Below are 23,328 nucleotides of genomic sequence, written 5' to 3'. Positions count from 1 at the left end.
TAAGTAATAAAGTGACATTGAACATAAAGAAAACTAATGCCATGAATTTCAGTTTGAAGAGGAAAAATGAATGTTAAATTAAATGTACATGGCACCTCTATAGACAGCGCAACAAATGCAAAATTTCTAGGAATGAATATTGATTCTCAGTTGAAGTGGTGTGAACACACAAAGGCACTTGCAAACAGAATGCCATCAGCATGTTATGCCCTTAGTATCCTATTATCAGTGTGGAACATGCAGTGTCTTTTAATTACATATTATTCATATGTACTCTCAATTCTTAGCTATAGCATTATTTTTTGGGGAACAAATGCACAAAATATGAACACAATTTTCAAACTTCGGAAAAGAGCCACAAGAATAATGACCAAAAATACTAGTCAAGCTCATTGTAATGATCTGTTCAGAACACTGGGGATTTTAACTGCTCCATGTGAATACATTTACATCAGCTGTACACATCAGAAATAGCATGGGTAATTACTGCACAAACAGCTCTGTCCACGACCATGCAACAAGAGAGACTCAATTTACATTTACCAAGAAAAAATAAACATAAAACTCAAAACAGCATTTTCTATTAAGGAATAAAACTGTACAATAAATTACCAAAAGAGATTAAAGAAGTTGCAAACATAAACTTATTTAAAAAGACAGATAAAAGTATCTGTTATGCAGTACATTCTATATATTGAAGGATTACTTAGCACAGAGTAGGGGTTTGATAAAATAAATGTTATACAAATAAATAAATAAATAATAATAATAATAATAATAATAATAATAATAATAATAATAATAATGAAATATCCAACATTCCACATACAACCTTCACCTTATGTTTTATTCCTCCTTTTTTCCTTTCTATAAATACTTACACCCCCCCCCCCCCCCCCAAGCTACGTATAGCACGATACTAACACCTCTTCCTCTTTCTGAGCTCAACATCTCACTCATTATGGAGGGATGGTGACTCAGTTTTCCAGGACAGGAAAGAGGAAGTTTCAGAACAGAAAATGGCCCAGAGATCACCTCTTTGTGTGTGGGCGCGAAGTGTTATGAAACGATGTGTGCAGTGACTGATAGTGAGATACGAGTAAACAGTGTGGCTTTACATTATTTAATAAGTTATTTGTAAAAAACGTATTGTATACCAGGAGTAAATCCAACAATTGTCTCTAATTAGAAGTCTGTAAATATATGTGTATACGAATTAGCTGATTTTAAATTGATCTAAATTTGTAAATATAATAGAGGGAAACATTCCACGTGGGAAAAATATATCTAAAAACAAAGATGATGAGACTTACGAAACAAAAGCGCTGGCAGGTTGATAGACACACAAACAAACACAAACATACACACAAAATTCAAGCTTTCGCAACAAACGGTTGCTTCGTCAGGAAAGAGGGAAGGAGAGGGAAAGACGAAAGGATGTGGGTTTTAAGGGAGAGGGTAAGGAGTCATTCCAATCCCGAGAGCGGAAAGACTTACCTTAGGGAGAAAAAAGGACAGGTATACACTTGCACACACACACACACACACACACACACACACACACACACACACACACACACACATATCCATCCGCACATACACAGACACAAGCAGACATTTGTAAAGGCAAAGAGTTTGGGCAGAGATGTCAGTCGAGGCGGAAGTACAGAGGCAAAGATGTTGTTGAAAGACAGGTGAGGTATGAGCGGCGGCAAATTGAAATTAGAAATTAGCGGAGATTGAGGCCTGGCGGATAGCGAGAAGAGAGGATATGCTGAAGGGCAAGTTCCCATCTCCGGAGTTCTGACAGGTTGGTGTTAGTGGGAAGTATCCAGATAACCCGGACGGTGTAACACTGTGCCAAGATGTGCTGGCTGTGCACCAAGGCATGTTTAGCCACAGGGTGATCCTCATTACCAACAAACACTGTCTGCCTGTGTCAATTCATGCGAATGGACAGTTCGTTGCTGGTCATTCCCACATAGAAGGCTTCACAGTGTAGGCAGGTCAGTTGGTAAATCACGTGGGTGCTTTCAAACGTGGCTCTGCCTTTGATCGTGTACGCCTTCCGGGTTACAGGACTGGAATAGGTGGTGGTGGGAGGGTGCATGGGACAGGTTTTAAACCAGGGGCGGTTACAAGGGTAGGAGCCAGAGGGTAGGGAAGGTGGTTTGGGGATTTCATAGGGATGAACTAAGAGGTTACGAAGGTTAGGTGGACGGCGGAAAGACACTCTTGGTGGAGTGGGGAGGATTTCATGAAGGATGGATCTCATTTCAGGGCAGGATTTGAGGAAGTCGTATCCCTGCTGGAGAGGCACATTCAGAGTCTGATCCAGTCCCGGTAAGTATCCTGTCACAAGTGGGGCACTTTTGGGGTTCTTCTGTGGGAGGTTCCAGGTTTGAGGAGACGAGGAAGTGGCTCTGGTTATTTGCTTCTGTACCAGGTCGGGAGGGTAGTTGCGGGATGCGAAAGCTGTTTTCAGGTTGTTGGTGTAATGGTTCAAGGATTCCGGACTGGAGCAGATTCGTTTGCCATGAAGACCTAGGCTGTAGGGAAGGGAATGTTTGATGTGGAATGGGTGGCAGCTGTCATAATGGAGGTACTGTTGCTTGTTGGCGGGTTTGATGTGGACGGATATGTGAAGCTGGCCATTGGACAGGTGGAGGTCAACGTCAAGGAAAGTGGCACGGGATTTAGAGTAGGACCAGGTGAATCTGATGGAACCAAAGGAGTTGAGGTTGGAGAAGAAATTCTGGAGTTCTTCTTCACTGTGAGTCCAGATCATGAAAATGTCATCAATAAATCTGTACCAAACTGGCACGCCTGGGTAACCAAGAAGGCTTCCTCTAAGCGACCCATGAATAGGTTGGCGTTCGAGAGGGCCATCCTGGTACCCATGGCTGTTCCCTTCATTTGTTGGTATGTCTGGCCTTCGAAAGTGAAGAAGTTGTGGGTCAGGATGAAGCTGGCTAAGGTAATGAGGAAATATCACTTTGCCACGAAGAAAAATGATCCTAATCCTACTCCTAATGATCCAACTCCCCAAGACACTATCCAAATTGAACCCTGCCTGGAACAGTTCCGTCCTCCGTCACAGCGGGACCCACCTCCTCTTCCTCAAAATCACCCTCTCCAAACCTTCCAGGAATTTCTGACTTCCAGCCTTGCCTCTCAATCCTTCTTAAAAAACCTTAATCCTACTCCCAACATCACCACTGCTGAAGCCCAGGCTATCCGTGATCTGAAGGCTGACCGGTCCATCGTCATTCTTCCGGCGGACAAGGGTTCCACGACCGTGGTACTTGATCGTCGGGAGTATGTGGCTGAGGGACTGCATCAGCTTTCAGACAACACCACATACAAAGTTTGCCAAGGTAATCCCATTCCTGATGTCCAGGCAGAGCTTCAAGGAATCCTCAGAACCTTAGGCCCCCTACAAAACCTTTCACCTGACTCCATCAACCTCCTGACCCCACCGACACCCCGCACCCCTACCTTCTTCCTAAAATTCACAAACCCAATAATCCCGGTCGTCCCATTGTAGCTGGTTACCAAGCCCCCACAGAATGCATCTCTGCCTACGTAGCTCAACACCTTCAACCCATTACATGCAGTCTCCCATCCTTCATCAAAGACACCAACCACTTTCTCGAACACCTGGAATCCCTACCCAGTCTGTTACCCCTGGAAACCATCCTTGTAACCATTGATGCCACTTCCTTATACACAAATATTCCGCATGTCCAGGGCCTAGCTGCGATGGAGCACTTCCTTTCACGCCGATCACCTGCCACACTACCTAAAACCTCTTTCCTCATTCATCCTGACCCACAACTTCTTCACTTTCGAAGGCCAGACATACCAACAACAGGGTGTATACAGGGACAAGGAAAAAAAATTCCCGGATTTCTCCCGGATATCTCGTTTAAAAAATATGCTTTTTCCCGGGTGGCCTACTGTCACTTAGCACAGAAAAAGTTCCCTCGGAACTGTAAAACTTATCAATCCTTTGAATGGTTAACGTTTCATATAATCGCGTAGAACTTCCCGGGAAAAAAAGAAAAGCCGGAGCAGAGAAGTTTTGGAAAGACCTTTGATTTGCAGCAACATGTACGCCGCATATTTTCGTATTACGAAAGTATAAATTCGAATTGCACCAAACACAGCTTGTTAGTTTCCGGAGCGTTGCAACCGAGGTTGTGATGTCCTTTTGTAAGCGAGTCATATCTCAAGCCACGAGATCTCGCCAGCCGATGACAGCAGCTATTCAGAGCATAGGGCACGTGTTATAGTCAGCCACTAGCAAGATTACTGGTTACATAGCGCGAACACACAAGAGGAAAAGTTAACGGTTTACATTAATGTACACAGTACCGTATATCTACAAGAAAAGCTAAGCTTTCACGTGTAATATTGGTCTTTTTTTGGTGTGATATACTTTAAGATACATCACACAAATGTGCCAGTAAATTTAAAATTGTGACATAAATGCCTCGGCTCGAAATTCTTGAAGTGGCTGGTCCTCAAACTGTTCAGTTTCGAACGCTCTGTGATTTAGATATCCATCCCACTTTCACACACGTAACATAATTCATCTTGCGTAAAAAGAAATTTACTTTGAAAGTAACGCTTCTCTAACCACCGTTCGCAATACTGTTAGTTATAGGTTCGATTTACCAGTTGCCAGAGAGCGCCAAAAACGAATTATTGTGCGCGTGCAACTGCAGTGGTGTAGGAAGCCCGCATGTTCGTGTGTATAAAGCACTAAGAGAGCTTACACTACACCATAAAAGAAACAGGGCATCAGAGGATACTCCAAAAGGCATCAAAATTTCGTGAATCATACTAAAATGCATAATTCGGCTTGAAGTGCACATTGGTTTTTTCCAGATTCACAATGAAGTAGGTCCCATCTGATATTAAGCTTTTCAGTGTGGTTTTTGGGATGTAAATTTTCTTGGAGTACCAGTACTCTACGATCTCATGTTTGGTTCTTTATTATGGCATAATGCCATACATGGCAGAAGATGATAACGTGCACTTCACCGAACAGTTGGAAGTACCCAAAATTGTTAAATGAAACACTTCGTTTCAAATAAAATGATTGCCTCAGCGGAATTTCTTTAGCAAACTTGCAAAAATAACTTCATTCTTCTGCAAGGCGATTAATGCTTGACTGCTACTAACTTGGAAAGAAAATAAAATCAGAAACTGAAATTAATAATATATTTTTGCCCTCTGTAATTATTTGAATGCATTTTAATTCACTTGATAGCTCCCAGCCACAGAAATCCGTTTTGTTTTCATTTGACGTGGGAGCTGTACACGAAGAGAAGCAGCGAAATCACTTAACGTAAACACGGGTCACGTGGAGACTAACCCCCTCCCCACTACAACTCAGACAACTCTGTGCAAGCGTGAATCTGGCAGCTAGGGCGCGCGAGAAAAATTTTTCTCGTTTGCATCTGGCTGCTTGCTGCTACTACCGATGCAGCTAACAGCCAAACTTCAAGAAGTGGGAAGCGAGAGAAGGTACTGCTTATACGCGAGTCAAATGCGCATGCGCAACAGACCGCTGGCAACTGGTCAAACGAACCTAATGTGAACAGTTGTGACGTCATGCTCATAGCAAGCAGTTTATTGTTACGAAGAATAACAGTCTGCGCCCTACGGCCTTTAACATATTTTTGCTATCTGTAGACGCTTGTGCGTGCACGGTGTTTTGTTGTCGTAAAATGCACATTTCCTTTGCCACCACAGTTTTATTTTTTTCCCTCTCGTTTATATTTTATTGCTGCAGTATCATTCTCCAGTAGCAGGATACAATAACATTCTTTGCTAGAGAATCAATTCTGCAGTCAAAACTACAAAAATGTAACTGAAAGCTAAAACAATGAAAAATTCCCGGAATTCCGAAAAATTCCCGGGTTTTTCCCGGTTTTCTCCCGGATGAAAAAATTCCCGGGTTTTTCCCGGAATTCCCGGTTGTCCCGGGTCGTATACACCCTGAACAAATGAAGGGAACAGCCATGGGTACCAGGATGGCCCCCTCGTACGCCAAACTATTCATTGGTCGCTTAGAGGAAGCCTTCTTGGTTACCCAGGCCTGCCAGTTTGGTACAGATTTATTGATGACATTTTCATGACCTGGACTCACAGTGAAGAAGAACTCAAGAATTTCCTCTCCAACCTCAACTACTTTGGTTCCATCGGATTCACCTGGTCCTACTCTAAATCCCATGCCACTTTCCTTGACGTTGACCTCCACCTGTCCAATGGCCAGCTTCACACGTCCGTCCACATCAAACCCACCAACAAGCAACAGTAACCTCCATTATGACAGCTGCCACCCATTCCACATCAAACGTTCCCTTCCCTACAGCCTAGGTCTTCGTGGCAAACGAATCTGCTCCAGTCCGGAATCCTTGAACCATTACACCAACAACCTGAAAACAGCTTTCGCATCCCGCAACTACCCTCCCGACCTGGTACAGAAGCAAATAACCAGAGCCACTTCCTCGTCTCCTCAAACCCGGAACCTCCCACAGAAGAACCCCAAAAGTGCCCCACTTGTGACAGGATACTTTCTAGGACTGGATCAGATTCTGAATGTGGCTCTCCAGCAGGGATACGACTTCCTCAAATCCTGCCCTGAAATGAGATCCATCCTTCATGAAATCCTCCCCACTCCACCAAGAGTGTCTTTCCGCCGTCCACCTAACCTTCGTAACCTCTTAGTTCATCCCTATGAAATCCCCAAACCACCTTCCCTACCCTCTGGCTCCTACCCTTGTAACCGCCCCCGGTGTAAAACCTGTCCCATGCACCCTCCCACCAACACCTATTCCAGTCCTGTAACCCGGAAGGCGTACACGATCAAAGGCAGAGCCACGTGTGAAAACACCCACGTGATTTACCAACTGACCTGCCTACACTGTGAAGCCTTCTATGTGGGAATGACCAGCAACAAACTGTCCATTCGCATGAATTGACACAGGCAGACAGTGTTTGTTGGTAATGAGGATCACCCTGTGGCTAAACATGCCTCGGTGCACAGCCAGCACATCTTGGCACAGTGTTACACCGTCTGGGTTCTCTGGATACTTCCCGCTAACACCAACCTGTCAGAACTCCGGAGATGGGAACTTGCCCTTCAGCATATCCTCTCTTCTCGCTATCCGCCAGGCCTCAATCTCCGCTAATTTCTAATTTCAATTTGCCGCCGCTCATACCTCACCTGTCTTTCAACAACATCTTTGCCTCTGTACTTCCACCTCGACTGACATCTCTGCCCAAACTCTTTGCCTTTACAAATGTCTGCTTGTGTCTGTGTATGTGCGGATGGATATGTGTGTGTATGTGTGTGTGTGTGTGTGTGTGTGTGTGTGTGTGTGTGCGCGCGCGCGCAAGTGTATACCTGTCCTTTTTTCCCCCTAAGGTAAGTCTTTCCGCTCACGGGATTGGACTGACTCCTTACCCTCTCCCTTAAAACCCACATCCTTTCGTCTTTCCCTCTCCTTCCCTCTTTCCTGACGAAGCAACCGTTTGTTGCGAAAGCTTGAATTTTGTGTGTATGTTTGTGTTTTTTTGTGTGTCTATCGACCTGCCAGCGCTTTTGTTTGGTAAGTCTCATCATCTTTGTTTTTAGATATAAATTTGTAAATATATCTAAAAACAAAGATGATGTGACTTACCAAATGAAAGTGCTGGCAGGTCGACAGACCTGTTAAATTTGTAAATACTTTGACATGTCCTATATCCTTGTGAAAAGAGATCTACGGATGAATAAAGCTGCTGCTACTACTACTACTACTACTACTACTACTACTACTGTATTCTCAATAAAGCCAAAAACTACAAATAAAAAATGTTTTTCATATAACAATATATGAAAAAAATATGCATTTTACAACAATGCAGACATACAATCAACACTACAGCACATAAATTAGCTGTTGAAAAAAACACACAGAATTAAAGACAACGTAACCGATATCAATAATAATAAGCATTTATCAACTATTGGAAAATAACTGAAAAATCACGCCTTAATACACTGACATAAAAATTAACTTTTAATATACTTCACTACAACACTTTATTAATGTAAGTGAGATCTAAATGTCACATAAAAATTCAAATGCTCAAACATATATACTAGGTGCAAACAGAAAAACTCACTTTATGAGAAACTGTACCTGTTGCATTTATCGAGTTTTGAAAAAATGTTCCTCAATGATACTGTGCACTACTACTACTACTACTACTACTACTCCTTGACGATGCAGTGGATATCTGTTTTACGCATTTAATTTTCTTCTTTCAGTTTGAGTGGGTATATGTTTTTGTTTGCATTAGCAGTGGTACAAAGCCAAGTATTTCTTCATGGTGCGAGAAGCTGCTATCACTTTGGTAAATAAGTATTAACAATGCATGTGCTGAAAGGTGTAATGGATAGTGTTTCCATTGCTAAGAAATTTACAAAAATAGAGATAGAAAACTTATTTCAAATTTGAACTTAACATGCTGTAAGAATAATACAAGGTGCTGACCCACAATCATCTTGTAGCCACCTGTTTAAGGAGTTGGGCATTTTGACAACTGCTTCAGAGCATTATTTCCTCATGAAGTTTGTTATAAATCAAATGTAGTTCAAGAGAAACAATGATGTACATAATTACAATAAACAAAGAAAAATGATATTCATTACTCCACATTTAAGGTTGTCTTTGCACATGCTGGAACTAAAATTTTTTATCACTTAATGATATAAAATGTCTGACAGACAGCAAAGTGTGATTTGGAAACAAACTGAAGAACTTTCTTCTTGACAATTCCTTTTACACTGTACAAGAATATCTATTATTGTAGCGTAATACTGTACTAAAGTTCTGGTTGACAATAACAAATTATTTAGGAAAAAAGGAGATTAATTACCGACGGGCAGAAGCGCTGTCATCGACAGGTACACAAGCTAGAGGGACAGTGTTGTGCTTTGCTAGCTTTCAGAATGAATTTCATATCTCAAGCTTGTAGGAGAAACATGTACATGTACACACACACACACACACACACACACACACACACACACACACTCACTGTACTTAAGTTTGCTGCCAGCTCTTTCCTGGCCCATGACGAGTGTATGTACTGGGTGAGGTGTGGCCACAGGGTGGGGTGGGATGAGGGGTGGAGAGAGGCGGGAGGCACGTAGGGTGTTGGGGGAAGTGCCTAGCAGCTTGTGGGGGAGTGGTGAGCTGTTTGTGAAATTGTGTGCCCAGCTCTCTGCCACCTGCTCCTCTCCATTTCTCCCATACAGTCTGGCCTCCCGCAGCAAATGTATCTTCAGTGATGAGAACTCGCCCAGTATGTCGAAGGCCTCACATCCATCCCAAGAACTAACTGCAAAGAAGCAACCCCCTTGTCACCCAATACCACCTAGGAGTGGAATGACTGAACCACATCCTTCATCAGGGCTTTGATTATCCATAATCATGCCCTGAGGGACATCCTACCTAAGATACTTCCATCCCCTCCCAAAGTGGTGTACTGCCACACACCCAAGCTCCACAACATCCTAGTCCATTCCAATACCACCCACCCCACAATGCCAACCCACCCCCAATCTGCTGTCACAGGGATCATACCCTTGTGGAAGACCCAGATGCAAGACCTGCCCTTGCAAGGTGGAAACCGATGTGGACCCCTCACAATGAGTGCAAGACCCATATCACTCACCCACCTTACATTTTTAATACACAACTATGCAGTTTTCATATGGTTTTGCGGAATCATTCTGAATATTTTTATGTCCTTACGCGGGAGTAACCAAGCGGGGCAAGAGGTGATTAAACGTCACATTTCACACAAACAGTAAATTTTGTAGCAGAAAAAAATAATTTGGTTTCTGTTAGCAAGCTGCAACGTGCCCTTCGCAATGAAATGGGAGAACGGCCGATTCGAGGCAGTTTATAGCGGCCTCCACATGTGGTCTGAGAGAAAGCCAGCGGACACTCTGCCCTCAGCTGGCGACAGCCTTTGTACAGGATGGGGGTGGGGTTGCGCTCTTGTCCTGCACCGTAAAACTCAAGGATGCGATTTCTCCACTATGTGGATAGCTGGCCCAGACTCAGTTTTTTGTATCCAACATGCCTATTAACACAGAAGACGGCCTGGCGCCACTATGAGTCGTATTGGTGAGGTGCACTCCCTGTAAAACCCTCACTCCCCCCCCCCCCCCTCTTAGTGCGTGACTCTGCAGAAACATTCCGACAGTTCCATTAGCAATGCAGAAGCATCAACAATGTTTCAACTTAAAACACCTTCCAGAAGCAACCCATTGGCTGAAATTGTGTGACCTGGGATGATGATACCCATGAACACAGTGTTTGGAGGGAACACAGGGGCCTGGCAGAAATTCTGATGCAAGATGATGATTGGGCAGCCTGCTGGTGCAGAGTAGGAGACGCTGAGGCTACGCTCAATCTGAGAAAAATGGATTTATGTTCTGAGTGCTTTAGCGAGCAGTCGTATACTCTGTATTATGCGTTACAGAGTACGGAGGTAGTAGTTTTACATAGGAACATGTGGTTTATCATGATCGCGCGTCGTTGCAGTTGCTGCTCCACCGGTCATCTACAGAGGAACTCGTCGAGCAATGTAGGCAGTCGACGACAGCACCGGGTACAGTTGCAGTTATTACTGGCAAATATATGCAGCACTGGCATTACATAATATTTTTGGTGGACTTGTGACAGGACACACATAGAATTTTGTGCAGTACATCTGGATAGGGAGAATGCCAGCAGTCGCAGAAGCCATCTCAAAGTTTACTGTGTAGATTTTAACTGTTCTCTTCTTAGCACTGAGGGAAAACTTTATCTACTTGCTTTGTGTCTTCTGTACTGAATAAATTCATTAATTATTCTGGTCCTCACAGCACTTACCTATTCAGAATCACTAATTTTGGAGGGTTATAAGAAAAAGGTGAAGATTTACATAATCTTACATGAGAAAAGTGTTCACACTAAAGTTAGCTGCATAGCAAGGTTAACATAACAATATCAGTTGGAGTGTTGTGCAATTAAATATTATATTAATAATTCTCTGAATTTAGAGTCTAAATTGTAATCATTTGCACAGTAAATTGTAACTTTCTTGTGACGACTCAGTGGCCATTTCCCACCCTGTCCACCCTCCCAGCACCTCTTATTCCAGTCCTATCACAGGCTTATTCTACCCCATCAGAGGCTGTACCAACTGCGAAAGCAGCCATGTTATATATCAGCTCTGCTGCAACCACTGCACAGCATTGTACATTGGTATGTGAACTAACCAGGTGTCAACCAGAATGAATGGCCACCACTACAACAGTTGCCAAAAATGAGGTGGACCACCGAGTGACACTACAACAGCAGAGCACAGCATGCAAGATTTCAATGGCTGCCTCACAGCCCTTGCCATCTGGAACTTCCACACCACCACTAGCTTTTCTGAGCTGTGCAGATGAGAACTATCCTTACAGCACATCATTCACTCCAGTAACCTCCCTGGCATAAACCTAAGATAACTCTCTGTCCCCCCACCCAATGGTGTGTGTGTGTGTGTCTCTCTCTCACAAGCCTTAGAAAGGAATTTCATTTTGGAAACTCTGAACACAACTTATAAATGTTCAGTGTGTAGCCACATCTATAAATTAATTTGTGATAGGAATGTAAAATGACTCATTCTGCATCATTACCATTTATTGTGAAATTATGGAACATGAAACTAACAAGAGATATCATACACATTTACACTAAGTTAGTTTAATAGATTTTGACATTGAGATGTAGGTAATTATTTCACCTAGGTGGAGCAGAATTGACAAGTTGTATTCACTGTCTGAAGCCTCATTGTTGATATTAATATGGTATAATCTGAGTGCTATCATTAGGAAAGTGGGAACTGAAACTGAAGTGCAGACGATGCCCCATACCATGAATGGTCAATGCATTAATAATGTAGGCAGGAATACTGTAACAAAGTCATGCTGCTGAGAAATAAACTCAGCTCTGACTATGATGTCTTGTATCACTGTTAAGTGTAGCATGGTGATGCCAATGGAACTAATATTTTCTAAGAGGCTGCTATTCCACTTACAAGAATGTGGCAGTGCAGGATGTGTCAATGTTTTGAAGCAGTCAACAACTGAAGCAGCATAGGAATTGTGTGTGGATGGAATACAGAAGAAATCTACCAGAGCCAAGGCATCTGTGGTTTTAATGCTCACGTGTGAACAGACAGACTGTGTGTGTGTGTGTGTGTGTGTGTGTGTGTGTGTGTGTGTGTGTGTGTGTGAAGGGTGGGAGGTAAATAGGTGAAAGTGAGTGGGGAGAGGGAGGGCTAGGGGGAGTGGAAGGGGGGGGGGGAGAGAGAGAGAGAGAGAGAGAGAGAGAGAGAGAGAGAGAGAATTTTAGTTTTGTTCATTGAATATTTACATTGAAAAAGTCTTTCTGAAACACAGAAATAGTTATTTTAATGCTGGTATATATCTAAATTCACACACACTATACTACATCATTTTTCATATCCAGATCATTTTTTCCCCACACTACTGGCATAAAGTAAAGGCTTCTATTAAAGTGGTTACCTGCCTGAACAAAGAAAAAAAAAGTTTTGATAAGACTGAAGAACAAAATAAAAAACTATGATAAAACAAAATATTACAGTCAATTATTTATTCACACTAACTGCCATGTCTATACAGGCATCTCTTGTCATTTCACAATACATTCATTCAATTCTGTGCAAGTAATCTGAAATTGTACTGAACTCTTCCAAACAGCCCTTGAATAAAAAAAAAAATCTTACTTTTGCACAATAATATTTTTAATAATGCAAACACATGTAATATATAAGTTAACAGAAACTACGAAGATTACCTCAGTATGGTGACACAGCCTCGTGACAAAGGCAGGCATAAGATGGGCTTTGATACTCTGATTGGTTTGAAACTAAACTTGCAACCAAAGCTTAGAGCACTGTCACTCATGAACGAGACAGAAACAATTGGCCTGGAGGGAAAAAAAAGAAAACCTCATTACAGATGCTACATTATTCAAGTACCAATACAAATTTTTCTTTTTATGCCAAAACCATGACTATGTTAAAACAGGAATTTTGACTGAACTGTCATTGTCAAAATTCATTTTTCATGTTCTTTGTTATGTCAAAACTTTGAATGTGATAATATAGAAGAAAATATATGTTTTACAATGAAAGTTTAAAAGAACTGTACTTAGTAACATTTCAACAATGAATATGACAACGTCATGATTTTGGCACACTGGTGACTCTTGTCATACCAGAACAGCAAATTTACCATATGTATGCTTATGGCATTCTTGAATGTCCTCAGATCTCTTCGTAATTAAGGATGTTCTACATACATCGATTAAATTTACTGACAAGTTACCTTACATGTGATTGAAATTGTGTGTTTTGTCACTATTTATGTCATTTCACATGCAGCAATGTGATACAGAAGTTTATTTTGTAATTCAGTCATGAGACACAAATAGGTCTCAGGTTCCAATTCTACTGGAATCTCAGTTGGCCCACTATCAGATTGTCTGGAGCTGGCAAACTGCAGCCTTCAAACTGTTCACCGACAACCTGCTCCGATGATGATTATTGTTAATCAAGGTAATAATACTGGCAATACAAATATTCGAAATCGGGATGAAGGGAACTTAAGGACAAATGTAGCAGAACGAAGTAAAATAACCCCTATTATTAACTCCTGCCTCCCAGAAGTCACAGACCTTGCCCAGCTGGGATGGAGTGACATGCATATCGCAACGACACAATAGCCAAACCGCTGGTGCAGCCACAATGGAGTGGTACCCGTGAAGACACACACACAAATGTGTGTTCGGTTCCTCAAGAGGGGCAGCAGCCTTTACAGTAGCTGCAGGGACAAAAGTATGGATCTATTGAACTGGCCTTATAACATCACCAAACATGCTGGTGGTAAGAATGGCTGAAAGCAAGGGGTAACTACACAGCCCCCCCCCCCCCCCACACAAACACACAAAGGGCATGCAGGTACTCTGTATGATTAAATGATGGTGATATACTCTTCATTAAAATATTCTGGAGGTAAAATAATCGCCCATTAGGATCTCTGGGTGGAGCTACTCACAGGGATTTCACCAGGGGGTGTAATGTTAAGATTCCTTAATAGGGTAGATAGGTTTGAAATTTAAAAAGTGAAATGGATAGGTTTAAGTCAGATAAAGCAGTAATTAATGAAGTTTGAAGCAACACCCGCCATGGTAGTACAAGTTTGTATGCCAATTACCTCCATAGATGAAGACATTCAAAGAATGCATAATGAGATAAGAGAGAGAATTCAGATAATTATTATCAAAAACACTTGGTTTTAAAATCCTAGGAGAAGGTGCAGGTTGAACAGACCTGGAGACATTGAAAGGCTTCAGATTAATTATACAATGAAAAGAACAGACCCCACAACCGGATTTTCAACTGTAAGACATTTACTGGGGTAGATGTGGAGTTTGACCATAATGTATTGATTATGAACTGTATATCAAAAATGAAGAAATTTCAATAAAGAGAGGAATTTCAAAGAGGTAAGAAATTAAGGAGATAGGACCTAGATAAGCTGAAAGAACCAAAAGTTTTTGAGGATTTCAAAACAAGTATTAGACCATGATTGACTATACAGGGAAAAGAAACACAGTCGACAATGAATGGGAACGTTTGAGAGATGAAATAGTGAAGGCTGCAGAGGATCAAATAGATAAAAAAGACAATGCCTAGTGGAAATCCTTGGGTATCACAAAAGTTAATGAAGTAACTGATGAGAGGAAGAAATACAAAAATTCAGCAAACGAAGCAAGCAAAAGGAAAAAAATACATCTAAAAATGAGATTGACAGGGTGTGTGAAACGGCTAAGCAGGGATGGCTGGAGGACAATTACAAGTCTATAGAAGCCCATATAACTAGGGTACCAACATTAAGTCAGTAAAAAAGGGAAAGCTGAAATGAATTTATAGGGAGGCTATACGTAGGAAATGAACTTTAAGGCTATATTGTAGAAAGGGAAGAGCACGCAGATGAAGATAAGATTAAGAGTATGATACTCCAAGAAGAAACTGACAGAGTACTGAAAAATCTAAGTCAAAACAAGGCCCCTGGAGTAGATGACAATCCATCAGAATTAATGGTTTCCTGGGGGGGGGGGGGTGGGGGGAACCAGCCATATACAACTATTGCACTAGGTGTGCAAAATGTATGACGCATGTCAAATACTCTTATATTTCAAAAAGGATGTTATAATTCCAATTCCAAAGAAAGCAAGTGCTAACAGGTGCATATATTACTGAGCTATTAGTTTAATAAGTCATGGTTGCACAATACTAACAAATTCTTTATAGGAGAATGAAAAAGCTGGTAGAAGCCGACCTCAGGAAAGATCAGTTCGAGTTCCGGAGAAATGTAGGGACACACGAGGCAATTATGATCCTACAACTTATCTTAGAAGAAAGGTTAATGAAAGACATACCTATGTTTAGATAATTTGTAGAATTGGAGAAAGCTTTTGACAATGTTGACTGCAATACACTCTTCAAAGTTCTGAAGGTAGCAGGGTATAACACAGGGAAGAAAAGGTTATTTACAAATTGTACAGAAATGAGAAAGCAGTTATACGAGTTTAAAGGTATGAAAGGGAAGCAGTTGTTGAGATGGGAATGAGACATGGTTGTAGCCTGCCACCAATGTTATCAAATCTATACACTGAGCAAACAGGGAGGAAAAAAAAAATTGGAGAAGGAATTAACACACAGGGACAACACATAAAAACTCTGAGGACTGCCAATGATAATGTACTTCTTTCAGACAGTAAAAGATTTGGAAGAGCAGTTTAACACAATGGACAGTGTGTTGAAATAAGGATATAAGATAGACACCAAAAAGAGCAGAACAAGGTAATGGAATGAAGTCCAATTAAATCAGGCTGCTGAGGGAATTAGATTAAGAAATGAGACACTAAAAGTAGTAGGTGAGTTTTGCTATTTGGGTAGTAAAATAACTAATGATTGCTGAAGTAGAGAGCATATAAAATGCTGACTGGTAATGGCAAGAAAATTTTTGACAAATTTTCTTCAGAAACGTCAAATATAAATTTAAATGTTGGGAAGTCTTTTTCAAAGGTATCTGTCTGGACTGTAACCATGTACAGAAGTGAAACTTGGATGATCAGCAGTTCAGATAAAAGAGAATAGAATCTTTCGAAATGTGTGCTACAGGAGAGTAGATTGTGTTACAGATTAGAAATCATCAATTTAGTATGTGCACGTCTGTTCAGACGGGAGGGGGTGGGGACTGTACAGGAAGACCGAGTAAGAAATATGGTAAGCAGGTCCAAATGGATGTAGCTTGCAACGATTATTCAGAGATGAGGAGGCTTGGACAGGATACAGCAGAGAGCTGCGTCAAACAAGTCTACCCGCTGAGAACATCAACTCATCTGAGGAGGTGCTCTGAAATGGAGAATATGAGATGAAGATAACTGGTAAAAGTTTTTGAGGAAACAAAACAGGCGTGCCATATACTGGATCCAGATGACAGAGTGTCTGGCACAACTCTTGCTACCCACTCTGAGTCGGAATAAAGTTACACACCAATGTTTTATATTAGTTGATGCAGACCAATGAATCAAGATACACAGTATTTTCAGCAACATGGAAAATTCAGATCAAGAATGTCAATTTATAGAAAATCATATCCAAATAAGGCTGGAAGTCTAATAAGGAATATAAAAGCAGCTGAAAAGGAGGAAAAAGGGAGGAGGGGGGGGGGGGGGGTGAATGAATTATTTCTCATGATTTTCTCTACGTAGAATGAAACTTAAGCTAAAGTGAGAAATGCTCTTTAAAAATGCTGTGACATTATTAGTGAGCAAGACAAATGTAGTAGACACAGTCACACAAACTGTCAGAGTTATAAAGTTCATATAAGCTCTTCCACCTCGAGTTAACCTTCCATGAAATCACACTACAGTAGAGAGATATGATAACTGTACCTAGAATCAAAGCAGAATATTACTGTAAAGAACAATTTCTATAAAGCCAACTGTGAAAAGGATAACTGCAGTCAAGTATCTCTTGTGGCTAGATATTCTACCTGCCTGAGAAAAGTGGCACTGCATAAAATGACCCTATACAACTTCAGAATTCATGAAGGCACTTGTAGAATTAGACACAAAAACTACATCATCAATGAGTCACAACTGGAATCAGATAACTCATATAAATACTTGGGTGTAGCTATCAGCACAGATACGAAACAGATGATCACATAGGCTCAATTACAGGCAAAGGAGTTGACAGACTTAGATACACTTGGAAAATGCAGTCACTCTACAAAGAAGACTGCTTACAAAGCACTTGATTGGTTGACAGAGGGTTATGGGACTAAACAGTGAGGTCATAAGTCCCACAATCCAATTCAGAAGTTACATGCTTAGGATACATGTGTGTGCTAAAAGTAGGCAGATGGAGTCAGAGGCATCAAACTCCAAAGTGAGGCAGCTAAAAACACACACAGCAGAAAGCATAAAGGGTAGGCATAATCTAAAAACTGGAAAAACAGAGGGATAAAATAGCAGTCTTTGCAATGGGGAGTGGTCATGGGTCTCAGACCCAGAAAACATTTATAACTGAAAATAAAAACCACTTTCACATACGAAACTGAGGACCATTTCAACCATCTGTGAACCATCTGCAAATACTGAAGACAAGGAATCTGAAAGGCTATACTTAATACAAAGGGCCAAAAGAAGGGGACATTTCACCAATATATGGGATACCATCAGTCCCTCCACAGCCACATTGTGGGGGTGGTTCATTATGCGCGAGAAATCAATGGGTGTGCCTAGTATGACTTGATGCGTAGACAGTGTAAGACAATGGACTCCTTGCGAGAGGAGCAGAAGGAAGAGTTCCGGACTGCAGTAGTCTCCTTGATTGTGCCGAGTTTATTACTGAGAGCATTAGTGCACCAGATGTCATTCCGCTTTTGGGTGAAAAGAGATTTGATGTGTATCTGCATATCTGCACCTGGAATCATGAAAGGTAATGGGGGCAAGTATCTGCCTCTCTAGCCAAACGTTCAGCCAGTTCATGCCCACATGACTTGGGACCCCAGAGAAAGACAACTGAGCAGTTGGTAAAGCCAAGGACAGAGAGGTGGTCATGGATAGCAGAGACCAAAGGGAGACTAGAGCAGCATTGGTCTACAGCCTGCTCATTGAGTCAGTACATATTAAAACACAGTGGAGGGAGGCATGAGTAACAAAGTGGAGGGCCTGTTAATGGCTACCAGCTCTGCTGTGAACACGCTACATGAATCTGGCCGTAAATTATGTTCCATGCCAGCAGGAGGCATAAAAGCGTATCCCTTATCTATCATTTTAGAACCATCAGTGTAGAGCATGGTAACACCCTGGAACTCTAGGATAGAATGTACAAGATACCGGTATATCATAGGATCTTAGAATAGGTTGGTCCTAATCCATGGTCTAGGCGGCACCATTCTGGTGGGAGGTGGGGGTGAGGTGCATTCCAACCAGCAATCCCACCCAAGGGTGGGTATCAGGAGGGAGACATCCCTTGTTTCCAAAGAAGAGAGAGTACACGGGATGGTCAGGAAACTGTCGAATGGTGACTGTGTAAGAAACCAGGAGTTGGCCCCATCGTATTTGTAGAGGCGGAATCCCCACTTCTGCGAGGAGATTGTCAATGGGACTAATGCAAAAGGCAGCAATAGCCCGATGCACACTATAGAGAAGAACAGGGTCAAGCAGTTTCAGAGTGGTGGGAGCCACTGAGTCATACACTTGAAACCATAATTTAATCTGGAGAAAACCAGAGTGCGGTAAATATGGAGTGGAGAAGCACGGTCTGCACCCCGCAGTGTGTGGGCCAGGAGGTGGAGAGCATTAAGCTTCCGCACGCAGATAGTAATCAGATGGCTAACATGGGGCAGCCATGTCAACCTTTTATAAAAAGAAGGCCCAAGAAACGGGATTGTGCTACACCTAAGCACTTGTCACCTAAATAAAGGTCTGGATTGGGAGAACCTGTGCTCTGGAGGGAGAAATCTGGAAGCCATGCGAAAGGGCCCAGGCAGAGACTCATCGGATGGCACCTTGGAGCTGGGATTCAGTAGATGCTACTGAGTGGGAGCTACATCATATGCAAAAATCGTCGACATACAGGGCAGGGATAACCGAGGTCCAACAGAGGTTACAAGCCTATTGATGGCAACGAGTAAGAGTGTTACACTTAACACAGAACCCTGCGGGATACTGTTCTCTTGGATCCGAATAGTGCTGAGTGAAGTGCAAACTCTAACCTGGAAGAGCTGGTGGGATAAAAACTCACAGATAAAAATCTGAAGGGGGTCATGAAAGCCACAGTCACAAAGGGTAACTAAAATGTGACACTGCCAAGCTGTGTCGTACACCTTATGTAGGTCAAAGAAGACCGCAACCATGTGTCGGCATTTGGAAAAATGCCTGTTGGATTGGTGTTTACCATCTGAGTAAATGGCCATTGTAGATCAGTCTTCCCAGATGCCACACTGATACGGGTACAAAAGGCCAGTAGGCCAAAAGGGAGTACCCAACATAATCGGAAGCTAACTATCCTCTCGAGCAGTTTACAAAGTATGTTGGTCAGGCTAATCGGTCGGTAGCTGTCGACATACTTTGGGTTCTTCCTGGGCTTCAGTATGGGGATAACTATGCCATTGTTAGAGGTTGAAGCCCATGAGCCAAAAGCAGTTGAATACCATGAGTAGATGTTGCCTCTGGGTAACATTCAAGTGTTGGATCACTGGTTGTGGATGGAATCTGGGCCTGGAGCCATGCCATGTGAAAAGGCAAGAGCCTGCAAGAATTCCTGTTCAGTGAAGGGTTCATTATAGGCTTCAGCTTGATGTAGGTTGAAATAGGAGGTGGTTTTGCCACCTCACTGTTTATGCCAGAGAAACGTGGCAGGATAAGAAGAGGGCTCCGATGCTGTCACAAAGTGTGTCGTGAGGTTCTGCAAAGACCAACTGAGAGGTCAGTACACAGAGCACCCTGTAGGATAAGAACCTAGACAATTGACACAGGTGGTCTGAAAGGCTACAGAGATTGGATCATACTTGAGATGAAGAGGCATATTTCCCCAGGGGAGAAACAGTGTGCTCCCAGCATTCCTTTTTACTCTGCTTCATAAAGTAACAAGCCTTAGCATGGAGATGTTTGAAAGCAATAAGGTTGGTCTGTGAAGGGTGTCATTTAAATCGTTGCAGCACCCATAGACAGTCCTGGATAGCCACTGCTACATTCTTGGTTCACCACAGTACCGGTCGATGATGAGGGGAACCAGTGGATAGGGGGATAGCAGTGCCAACGGCATGAAGAATTGTGTCAGAGACGTCTTGCATGACTGCATCTATCCAATCTGAGAGAGATGATGAAGTACACAGCATATATGGCCAATTGGCTCTGCAGAATGACAGAATCATCGCAAAGTAGTCACCATCACAAAAATCATTATGGGGTGACCAATGTAGAGAAGCCATTAGAGCAGGTGAAGAGATCGTGAGGTCAACAGCGGAAAAGGTGCCAAGAAATGGGTAGAAGAATGGTCATTGAGGAGAGAGAAATCAAAGTCTGTAATAAACTGGTCAATTACAAGATACCTATCTGTTGAAGTGGCACTCCCCACAGGGAATGGTGTGCATTGAAGTCCCCAAGGAGGAGATATGGGGGTGGGAGTTGCTGTATTTATGTAGGTAGTTCCACATAAGGAAGTGGTCTATCTGGAGGGAGGTAGACAATGCAAATAGTGATTGCTGGGGTCATTTGCACTCATACCACTATTGCTTCCAGGGTGGTATGAATGGGGACCCAGTTACTAATGACATCGGTGTGAACGAAAGTGCAGACTCCTCCAGATGCTATCTCAAGGGTCGGCACGGATCCGACATAACACCCAATAACCATGAAACCCTAGAGAGTGGCCATCACGGAAGTGTGTTTCTTGAAGAGCAAGACGGACTGCAGAATAAGAGGAAACACATTATCGTATTTCCAGTACGTGGCGGTAATAAACATTGCAATTCCACTGGATTACTGTGTGGCAAGAGTCCAGGTTAGACAAAGAAGTTAAGCGGGGGTCCCGTCACTGGAGCAGTGGTCGTCACTGATGAGGATGGGGTGATGTTCATAAAAACTGGTCTGGTGGGGAGTGAGGAGGAGGGGGCGAAGTCCCCGGGATACAGGGTAAGCCTCCTCCTTCTCCTCCTCGGGAGGCAGGGAGGAAGTGTTATCAGTAAGGGAATAGCTGGCAGCGATGTCTGGATCAGGCAGAGTGAGCACCTTTGGGGCTCTTGGATGTGCGTCCCTCATCCAACCCAGGTTGGTTGGTTTCAAGGAGGGGGGGGGGGGGGGGGGGGGGGGGGGGGTGGGGGGGGGGGGGGGGGGAAGTGACCAAACAGCGAGGTCATCCGTCCCTTGTTCCCAGTAAAATAATTACACAAGGGAGGGAAGGAAGATAAGAAAGGAGACATACAGCACAATAATAAGAGAATGGAAGAACCAGAAGAATGACAGAAGGACAACAAACTCTACTATTGACAAAATAGAAAAAGAAAACCAAAGAGAGAAGCAAAAGACAGGTAGAAGGGATAAAAACAAAAAGAGCAGATGACCGTTGATGGCCGACCACGAGAATAAAAAGGAAAAGCCAGCCACTCTGCGACGCATTAAAACATCCGAACTAAAAGCATTAGAGTGGACAACACAAAGGGACAAAGGACATGCACAAAATCTTATATAGAACGATAAAACCCACAGACATGTATAAAATGTAAAACTAAATTAGCCGATGAGGGGTTGTCAGCTAAAATTAATGGCAACGAATCCGGCAACTGATGAGTCCGTCGCAGTGCAGCCAAAGAAGGACAGCTCATCAGGATATGGGCCACTGTCAGCCAGCCGCCGCACTGGCACTGAGGTGGGTCATCAACGGCGCAAGAGGTAGTCGTGCATCACACAAGTGTGGCCAAGGCTGAGCTGACAGAGAACCACAGAGTCTCTGCGAGACGCCCGTGCGGAGGTCTTCGACACATTCGTAGTCTCCTTAATGGCACACAGTTTGTTGTGCATACTGAGATTATGGCATTCCGTCTCCCAAACTCGAAAAACCTAGCAGTGTAGTACTGAACGCAGGTCACTTGCAGATAAGCCGATCTCCATAAGCCGTTCCAATGTAGCCTGTTGGCAAGTTTGTTGCCTGGGATTCCGACATGACCTGAGGTCCAGACAAACACTACTGAATGACTGGACCGTTCCAGGGAATAGATGGACTCCTGGATGGTCGCTACAAAAGGATGACAAGGGTAGCATTGATCGATAGCTTGTAGGCTGCTTAAGGAGTCAGTACACAGAAGAAACGACTCTCCAGGGCATGAATGGATGTGCTCAAGAGCACGAGATATAGCCATCAGCTTGGCAGCAAAAACACTGCAGCCATAGGGCAAGAAATGCTATTCATCATGTCCTCCATGGACATACGTGAACCCAACATGATCATCAGCCATTGAGCTGTTGGTATAAACCACTTCATGGACTCGGTACATGTCAAGAATCGAGAGGAAGTGGCAACGGAGAGCCGCAGGGTTAACAGAGTCCTTAGGGTCATGTGAAAGGCCCAGGTGAAGCTTCGGCCTAGGTGTACACTATGGGGGTGTATGTGAATGGACCTCAAGTATAGGTGGTAAAGGCAAGGACTCCAGTTCGGACAGAAGGGATTGGACACGAACTGCAATTGGAAGCCCTGTCCTGGGCCGCTGATGCGGGAGATGAACCGCTGTGGGTGGGAAAATGAGACGGTAATTTAGATGTGTGCAATGTAACTGGCCAGCAGTTGTGCATGCCTAACCTGCAAGGGAGAGACTCCGGCCTCCACCAGGAAGCTAGTCACCGGACTCATCCTAAAAGCTCCGGTCATGACGCAAATGCCACAGTGGTGCACTGGGTCGAGTAAACACAATGCTGAGGGCGCTACCAAACCATAAACCACACTCCCATAGTCAAGGCTGGACTGAACAAGGCCTGTGTACAGCTGCAGCAGCGTAGAGTGATCTGCATTCCAGTTGGTGTTGCTCAGGCAGCAGACGGCATTGAGGTGCTGCCAGCACTTCCATTTATGCTGATGAAGGTGAGGAAGCCAAGTCAATTGGGCATCAAAAACCTAAGA

The 23,328-nt window shown here is 43.1% G+C and overlaps 1 protein-coding gene across 1 annotated transcript in view; it reads right to left on the bottom strand.

Moving 5' to 3' along the window:
* LOC126162558 (RNA demethylase ALKBH5-like) overlaps positions 1-23,328 on the bottom strand; it is a 124,035-nt gene that overhangs the window by 42,592 nt on the left and 58,115 nt on the right. The window contains exon 4 of the mRNA XM_049919145.1: positions 12,927-13,058. Within this exon, the coding sequence (XP_049775102.1) occupies positions 12,927-13,058 (132 nt within the window). The remainder of the gene's footprint in view (positions 1-12,926; positions 13,059-23,328) is intronic.

This window comes from Schistocerca cancellata, chromosome 2, assembly GCF_023864275.1.
Source record: "Schistocerca cancellata isolate TAMUIC-IGC-003103 chromosome 2, iqSchCanc2.1, whole genome shotgun sequence".
Lineage (NCBI taxonomy): Eukaryota > Metazoa > Arthropoda > Insecta > Orthoptera > Acrididae > Schistocerca > Schistocerca cancellata.
Note: the sequence above shows the minus strand (reverse complement) of the source record. Positions and strands in the feature narration are given on the sequence as shown.